This window comes from Carassius auratus, chromosome 23, assembly GCF_003368295.1.
Source record: "Carassius auratus strain Wakin chromosome 23, ASM336829v1, whole genome shotgun sequence".
Classification (NCBI taxonomy): Eukaryota; Metazoa; Chordata; class Actinopteri; order Cypriniformes; family Cyprinidae; genus Carassius; species Carassius auratus.
The window spans coordinates 18,301,520-18,310,864 of NC_039265.1; the positions used below are offsets into that span (position 1 = coordinate 18,301,520).

At 34.2% G+C, this 9,345-nt stretch overlaps 1 protein-coding gene across 1 annotated transcript in view; it reads left to right on the forward strand.

The window, feature by feature from the left end:
• The window catches only part of LOC113041613 (collagen alpha-1(XXIV) chain-like), a 32,446-nt gene that overhangs the window by 21,811 nt on the left and 1,290 nt on the right, over nucleotides 1-9,345 (forward strand). Inside the window, exons 24-35 of the mRNA XM_026200244.1 lie at nucleotides 1,017-1,124; nucleotides 1,257-1,364; nucleotides 2,284-2,337; nucleotides 4,491-4,553; nucleotides 4,640-4,693; nucleotides 4,779-4,814; nucleotides 4,929-4,964; nucleotides 5,431-5,457; nucleotides 6,549-6,608; nucleotides 6,708-6,876; nucleotides 7,720-7,829; nucleotides 9,107-9,313. Of these exons, the coding sequence (XP_026056029.1) occupies nucleotides 1,017-1,124; nucleotides 1,257-1,364; nucleotides 2,284-2,337; nucleotides 4,491-4,553; nucleotides 4,640-4,693; nucleotides 4,779-4,814; nucleotides 4,929-4,964; nucleotides 5,431-5,457; nucleotides 6,549-6,608; nucleotides 6,708-6,876; nucleotides 7,720-7,829; nucleotides 9,107-9,313 (1,032 nt within the window). The remainder of the gene's footprint in view (nucleotides 1-1,016; nucleotides 1,125-1,256; nucleotides 1,365-2,283; nucleotides 2,338-4,490; nucleotides 4,554-4,639; nucleotides 4,694-4,778; nucleotides 4,815-4,928; nucleotides 4,965-5,430; nucleotides 5,458-6,548; nucleotides 6,609-6,707; nucleotides 6,877-7,719; nucleotides 7,830-9,106; nucleotides 9,314-9,345) is intronic.

A 9,345-nucleotide genomic window follows, 5' to 3' on the forward strand; every position in this document is an offset into this window, starting at 1 on the left:
TATGGGAATCTGGTATTTCTATGTTCTTTTATTCATGTGTTTAATAGACAAGTTCTCTGAAAAAAATCCATGACCTTCGAAACATGTCTAGTCTTCGTACTCTTTGTTGAGTATGGTTTTACTAAAAATTAAACATAAATGTGCATAAAGCATCCATTTTTGTCCATGCCCATGTTGATTAGAGTATATAAAATAATTGATAAGTGTTAATTTAAGGTACATTTAGAACAGATTAATACAGTATGTGTGATTAAATTACGATTAATCACAAGTTAACTCATGACGATCATGCGATTAATCGTGATTAAATATTTTCATTTATTGACAGTACTTCTATAAAATTATATAAATATTTATTTATATTAATATATATAAATTATAACATTTAATCGTGATTAATCGTATGATTGTCATGAGTTAACTCATGATTAATCGCAACTTGCAAAAACAGATTACTCCGTTTTAATTACAATTTTTTTTTTCCTGCTTTTCAATTAATATCAATCAAACTGCATTTAAGTTATTTTGATTAATTAAATAATAATACAACTAACACAATAACACGATTTAATAAAATCAGTATAAACAGAGTTATCTGTTTATGCTAAAAAAAAAAAAAAAACTCTGATTGAACACTAATAACCTCCAGTGAACTTCAGAGAGCCCAGTGTTGTTTTCTAGTGTTTCTTCCTGTGAACATCACTGGATGAGATGCGTGTGTTGTGTTTAACTGGCTCTGTCTCTGTGTTTGACGTAAACTCTTGCAGACGAATCCCAGACTCATCAGCTCATGCTCTTTCCGCCTCTGTTATGTGTTTATTCTCCACAATGAAAGCATCGCAGATGTCATTATTATACAGATATAGCTTGGAGCTCACGTTCTCTTTTTTTGGTGCAATATGCACTGATGGTTAAGCTTTTTGCGAGATGTTTGCATGATGAATTGTATTGAACGGTGTTTTGGATTCTGTACTGAGCTCTGATTGGCTGCTGCTTTGATTGACGCGTGTGTGCAGGGTCAGCGCGGTGACGCCGGTCTGGAGGGAGGGGCAGGACTTCCTGGTCCGCGGGGCGAGCTCGGACTTCCTGGAGCCATCGGAGAGAGAGGGCCAGCGGGGTCAAAGGTCAAAACCCCTGAATTCTCCCTTTCGATTTTTATTTTTAATTTGATAATGTATTATATATGACAAAATGTGCAGCATACACAGTATGTACTAAAGTATGCGCCCTTGACCCTTGACCTTTGACCTGTGCAGGGTGAGATGGGTTTGGCGGGTGACAGAGGACCGGGGGGTGCTAAAGGCATGGAGGGGGCAACGGGAGACCAGGGCATGAAAGGAGAGCAAGGTGCCAAAGGAGAACCAGTGAGTGTCATCTAAAACCACTAAAACCATGAAAATATATAAACATTTTTTTATTATTTACATAAAAATATTATAGTAATTTTGTACAGAATTTTTCTACTCATGCTACAAAAAAGCTCCTTATGTATAAAATGATCTAAAATATTTAAAAATAGTCAAATAATTCACACACCAGATGATAAGAAAAAATAGCTTGATCAGACAGTCCAGACTTTTACTTTATTTTGAAATTAATAAAACAAAATATGAAGGAATGTGCTAAACTATAATATATATAATTATTAGTTAAACTGGTACTATAATAACAACTAAAAAATAAATGAATAATAATTAAAAAAGTATATACATAGACAAATAATAACAAAAGGAAAAACCTAAACAAAACAAAATTACTAGAATTTAAGCAAAAACAGAAAATAGAAAAATTCCAAATATCAGAAAAAAACTAGAATATTATCTCAGTGATACTAAAATAACTCTGAATCTAAATCTGAACTCTGAAAAAAAAAATGGCCGTCTGATTGGATTCTTGTGAAAGATGATCATAAATCCAGACTTGGTCTAAATGTCGTCGGGTCTCTTATGTAAGAGTTTGAGTGATTGTAAGCAGATCGTTGAGTAAACATGAGACAAACCAGCTGCTCCACTTTCTTACATCACTCAGGAAAAGACAGCGAGCAGGAATTCCAAGCATCCAAAGTGGGAATATCGTCTTCCAGGCCGAATGAATGAATTTACGTGTGCGACTGTGGATGTAAACTTAAAATAATGTCCTCTTGAAAACGAAAGTGCTATGTGCCGTCAGTGAAATCATGTCAGAAACAGATCCAGTGACAGGATCTGGCAGAGTGAGGAGGGAGAAGGGAACAGGAAGTTGTTGTAGTCCGGAAGGTGACCCGGTTTCTGATTTTTCCCACAGGGTGAGGTGGGAGACGCAGGCATGCTGGGACTCCAGGGCTTTCCGGGACCCAAGGTTAGTGTTCAGCATTCAGACGGGTGAACAGTTCACACTTGACATTAATCTACAACCTTAGAATTGGATTTTATTTAGGATTTTAATTACTTATTGTATTGAATGCATTCATCTATTTTATTTTATTTTATTTTATTCCGGACATTTCTAAGCACTTTGGTCAACCATGGTTGTTTTTAAATATGCTATATAAATAAAATTTAACTGAATGGGTCGGGCTTTCTGGGATGGTACTCAAATGGTTCAGGTCATACTTAGAATGGAGAGGCTATTATGTGAGTCTAGGAGAGCATAAGTCTAAGTGGACGTCCATGACATGCGGAGTCCCACAAGGCTCGATTCTAACACCGCTCTTGTTTAGCCTGTATATGCTTCCACTAAGTCAAATAATGAGAAATAACCAAATTGCCTACCACAGCTATTCTGATGATACCCAGATTTACCTAGCCTTATCTCCAAATGACTACAGCCCCATTGACTCCCTCTGCAAATGCATTGATGAAATTAATAGTTGGATGTGCCAGAACTTTCTTCAGTTAAACAAGGAAAAAACTGAAGTCATTGCATTTGGAAACAAAGATGAAGTGTTCAAGGTGAATGCATACCTTGACTCTAGGGGTCAAACAACTAAAAATCAAATCAGGAATCTTGGTATGATTCTGGAGACAGACCTTAGTTTCAGTAGTCATGTCAAAGCAGTAACTAAATCAGCATACTATCATTTAAAAAACATCGCAAGAATTAGATGTTTTGTTTCCAGTCAAGACATGGAGAAACTTGTTCATGCCTTTATCACCAGCAGGGTGGACTAGTGTAATGGGCTCCTCACTGGCCTTCCCAAAAAGAGCATTAGACAGCTGCAGCTCATCCAGAACGCTGCTGCCAGGATTCTGACTAGAACCAGAAAATCTGAGCATATCACACCAGTCCTCAGGTCCTTACACTGGCTTCCAGTTACATTTAGGATTGATTTTAAAGTACTTTTACTCGTATATAAGTCACCAAATGACCTAGGACCGAAATATATTGTAGATGAGTTCACTGAATATAAACCTAACAGAGCACTCAGATCACTAGGATCGAGTCAGTTAGAAATACCAAGGGTTCACACAAAACAAGGGGAGTCCGCCTTTAGTTACTATGAATCAGCTTCCAGAAGAGATCAGATGTGCTAAAACACTAGTCACATTTAAATCTAGACTCAAAACACATATTTTTGGCTGTGCATTTATTGAATGAGCACTGTGCAATGTCCGAACTGACTGCACTATATTTTCACTGTTTTATTTATTTTTTTATGTAAAATCATTTTCTAACTGTTTTTAAATGTTTTAATCATTTTAAAAGTTTTAAAATTGCTTGTTTTATTTTTTGTTATTATTTTTCTTCATGATTATTTTACTTTCTTTTATGTAAAGCACTTTGAATTACCACTGTGTATGAATAAACTTGCCTTGCTTTGCTTTGCCTTAAACTGTCAAATCTATTTATTTATTTTTTTTGATTATCTATACACACAAAAATATTAATATGTTTTAATATTAGTTTAAAATTGTATTGGTTTAATTTCAGTTATCTAAAATAATTTAAATTAGATTATTACAATTTAATTTAATTTATTGATATATGTATTACATAAAATGTATCAATTTTTTTCTTTCAATTTAAATTATTTAATTAAAATGTCATTTTTATCTGTCTGTCTACACATAATTATTGAACAAAGTTTAAATTATTTATTATAATTTAAATTATATTTCAATTATTACATTTTTTAATTATTTCTATAATAGATTTTTTTATTTCATTAAATATATCGATCTATCTGTCCACACAAACATTATTAGCAACTGTTAGCTTAAAATTAAATTAAAATATAAGTTATTTAATATAATTTAAATTATTAAATTTATTTATTTTTCCATTGTTTACCTAAATTATTTCATTAATTTAATCTACAAACATAAATATTAATCAACACACAAATATATATTACTCATATTCTCTAAATTCTTTATTTTCAAAATGTTTAATATTCACGTATGCTTCATTTCACAAATTCACAAACTCAAGACACACATCATACTATCAAAATCAAATTTTCGTTAAACACCTGAAAGTGGTTATTAAATGCATCTTCCTCTGTGTTTCAGGGTCCAGATGGAGATTTGGGGTTCGCCGGTATTCCCGGACTCAAAGGAGCGATGGGAATTCTGGTCTGTCTCTTCATCTTCTCAGTAAATCAGTGTGAATGTTTGTCGTCATCTCATCATGTGTGTGTGTGTGTGTGTGTGTGTTTCAGGGTGTCTCTGGTCCTGTAGGTCCGCTGGGAACGATCGGTCCGGTTGGGAAGCCTGTAAGTGTTTCGATGCTTCATTAGTGTTTATGACACGCGTGTTTTTCCCAATATCAGATAAAGGATGTGTTGGATGCTTTCTCAGGGTAACAGAGGAGCCAAAGGAAGCCGTGGAGAGATGGTAAGATGTGCTCTTCACACACATGTTAGATCACAGACTCGTCATATACTCTTATAGTATGTTTTGTATTTGGAAGGTGAATGTATGTAAAGTTTTGATGATCTCTTCCTTCAGGGGCCTCAGGGGCCACAGGGCACTCCAGGGCCACAGGTACATACACACTGTTATAAAACAGATTCAGGTCCTTGATTCTGATTGGCTGAGCCTCTACAAACATAAACATTTGTTTACTTTGTTTGGAGGATGAATGCTGTTGTTATTAATACCATTACACTTTATTTGCTCTGTTTAATTTTGTGAAGCCTTACTACGTTAATGGAACAAGCATTTTATAAAAGCAGTAATCCCTGTGAAGCCGTGGTTTACAGTGATTTTATAACAGCTACAGGGGTTTTAGTCACTTCTGCTGTTATAAAATCACTATAAACCACGGCTTCACAGGGATTAATGCTTTATTATCACACTGCAGAAAAATTATAAAGATAATCATGCTTAATGTTTCATGCATTTGTTAAGGCCTGAGCATTGCAAGGCTAACAGTTTGGCTACAGACATGCATAAGGGTGAGACGATGATTATTATTATTATTAATAGTTTATTTTGTTTTGATTGACAGGGGCCTCCAGGTTCCCCCGGCCCGTCGGTAAGATTCAAACCCGTCACCTGACTCTTGATTGTGTAATTGCACTCGTTAAACATTTACATGTTTCATTATTTCACATTTACTTTCATTCATTTGACACTTTTATTCCATGCAGTTCTTGTTGTCCTGTGCAAATATCTATAAACATTTTTAAATCAAGATGCATTTCATTGATAAACAAAAATGACTTAAGATATTAAGTCTTGTTTACTAAAAAGATTTTAAATAAAATCTCAAAATTATTTGATTTTATCATTAAAACGAGAGAACATATCTATTGATTTAAACATAAAGTCACTAAATTCCCTTTATCTTTTGTAAGTTTCAGTAATCTACACACACTCAGGTCGTCCAAGATGTAGATGAGTTTGTTTCTTCATCAGATTTGGAGAAATGTAGCATTGCATCCGTGTCTCTCCAATGGATGCGAATGGGTGCCGTCAGAACGAGAGTCCAAACAACTGATAAAAACATCACAATAATCCACAGCACTCCAGCCCATCAGTGAACATCTGGAGAAGACAAAGGAAGAAACAAATGAAAAAAAAGTGAAGGAACATACAAATTGAGTATATTGAAAATAGCAGAGTGCCTACGACAGATCCTTGTGGCACTCCATACACAAGGATTTAAAAAAAAGGATTTTTTATCCAAACAGCTGATAAAAACATCACAATAATCCACAGCACTCCAGTTCATCAGTTAACATCTGGAGAAGACAAAAGATTAAACAAATCCAGCATTAAGACGCTTTTAACTCATAGGAGGAAGTGTTATTATGGATTATAGACTTGTATTTTAGCTGGAAGTTATGGTTTGAACACTTAATGCTGGATTTGTTTAATCTTTTGTCTTCTCCAGATGTTAACTGATGGACTGGAGTGCTGTGGATTATTGTGATGTTTTTATCAGCTTTTCAGACTCTCCTTCTGACGGCACCCATTCACCCCCATTGTTGAGCAAACGATGGAATCATCTTAAATAAACCTGAATTTTGTGATCTTCAAGGACGCACACTACTGGAATAGAAAAGATGCCCTGGAAGGTTCTTTGAGGATGTTTCTTCACCCTCATTTGTTCTCGTCTCACAGATACGCATTAATACGGACGTCCACGCGCTGATGGAGTCCGATGCACATCTAGAGCTGGAGGTGAAGACTTCTAGATTGCTTTCTGAAAGTCGATAACGTGCACTAATGAAGAGCAACCACAGAACTGTAACATGTTTTATTCCTGGCGTGTGTTCTCAGAGTTATCAGAGCTCAGACGCGTCTCTGTCGCAGCAGAGCGCTGAGATCTTCAGGACGCTGCAGTATCTGAGCAGCGTCATCCACAGCATGAAGACGCCGCTGGGAACCAGAGAAAACCCGGCCCGCTTCTGCAGAGACCTGCTGGACTGCACACACACCATGAGCGACGGTGAGATCCACTCGGACTACAAGCTTCATGCTGCAGTATTTAGCAGTAATGATAAAGTGGCGTGATATATTCAATTAATTAACCAACTCATGATTCCAAAACTATCAAGGAATGTATGTCCTTCCATAAAAATAGTAATCAAGTGTGTAAGCCTTTTAATTTAGATTATACACTACCGTTCAAATGCTTTGAATAATTAAGATCTTTTAATATTTTATGAATAAGTCTCTTCTGCTCACCAAGGCTGCATTTATTTGATTAAAAATAAAGTAAAATTTGTGAAATATTATTACAATTTAAAATAACAGTTTCCTATGTGAATATCTGTTCAACTATAATTTATTCATGTGATTAAATCTGTATTTCCAGCATCATTCCTCCAGTCTCCAGTGTCACATGATCTTCAGAAATCATGAAAATATGAAACATTTCTGATTATTATCAATGTTGAAAACAGTTGTGCTGATTCAGATTTTTGTGGAATCCGTAATATGAAATATTACAGACTTTCGACTGGTAGTGTAAACTTAATAGTGTTACTTTTTAATCATCCTGAGGTGGATTAAGTCCTTCCCCTTACGAAAGGAAAATATATTTACCAATATATTTCTTAAAATATATTGTGATATATTATTTTCCCTTTTAATTTTCTAATATTTTATATATTTGAATACATTTAATAATATATTGATGATACATATATTATATAATGTATTGCAAAATATACAAATGATTGCCGCTTTCAATATATTGCAATATATTTTTGTTTCATAAGGGTCACTCATCCATCCACTGACTCTACAGCTCACTGACTGAGTGTTTTGTCGTATCTGTGTTGATCAGGATTGTTCTGGATCGATCCAAATCTGGGCTGCACGTCTGACGCCATCCAGGTGTTCTGTAACTTCACGGCAGGAGGACAGACGTGCTTGAACCCCGTTACGAAAGATAAGGTCCCAACAGCTGATACATGCATATAAACACAACTGAGAACCAAAACTAAGTTAGCATAGTTAACTAAAACTACTATTAAAACCATTCAAAAAAATATAAATTTTTATTTGAAATAAAATAAAAAACTTTACCTTCAACTAGCTGCCAAAGTAACATTTCTCATTTTAATGTAGTTTAACTAGACGTACTAACATAACAAAATAAAAAATAAAAATTAATAGAAAAACTATACATGCGTACATAAAAAAAAAACTACTACAAACACATAATATAATTGATAAAACTTTAAAATAAAAAAGAAAACTGGAAATGTAATTCTCTCTCAATTTTACTAAATTAAAACCATTTTAATAATAATAAAAAAAACATTACTTGAAATAAAATAAACTTAACTTAACTGAAATAAAATATTGAAAATAAACGTTAATAATTTCAACTTGAAGGGCTAACTAAAACTAAAAAGATATATTTAAAAACTGACTTTTTTAAATTAAATTTAACCTAATCTAAAAGTGAAATAAAAGATAATTAATTATTTAATTTATTTAATTAAATTTATTCTATATAAAAAAGAAAAACTACTGAAAATGACAAAAAGGCATAACAAAATTGCTAAAACTTGAACTAAAATTACAACTAAAATACTTTTTAATGAAATAACCTTTATTGATAATTAAATGATTGATTAATAATTAAAATAAATTATTTTATAACCATGTGTATCAGTTAGTTGCAAGGCAACATTTCTCTCTGTCATGAAGTTAAGATGTAGCACTAAAATAACTAGATACATTTAAAACAAAAACTCATAAAAATGATAGATTTTTTTTTTACTAAGAACTAAGAATACAAATCCCTTAGTCAAATAATATGTCCAACAGTCCAAAACAGTCTCTTATTCCCCCAAAATACACACATTTTAACTAAAATTAAACTATAGGAATCGAACAAAATAGTTTATTTTGTAAAGCCACTCTGTGAAGATAGTGAGTGTTTTTGATGAACTCATTTAATTTTTTACTGTAAAGACGAGTTCAGATGTATGAACATGATTCCTAACTAAAGAGAAAATAAATGAGAAGTATTTGATGTCAAGCTGCGATATCGCATTTCCTCTGAAGGGCAAATCTGATTTAAATTAAAATCTGGATTCCTATAAACCTGATCGTTTGTCAGCATCGGATGTAAACATACAGTTGCCAAAAGTTGCCACAGTACTCAGGAAAGTTGATTAAGTTAACAATGAGTTTAAGAAGCTGTGTGTCTGACTCCACAGGCTGTGTTTGATGTGGGGAAGGTCCAGATGAAGTTCTTACACTTACTGAGCGTCTCGGCGACCCAAACCGTTTCCCTCCACTGCTTCAGCGACCCGGCGACCGTTGCCGTGGAAAAGCCTCGGGCCCTGCGTTTCCGGGGCTGGAACGGCCAGGTGTTCGAAGAAAACTCGCCTCGGGGTCCACATGTGATACAGGACGACTGCGAGGTGAGCTGAGTGTGGCTTAAAGGGATAGTTCA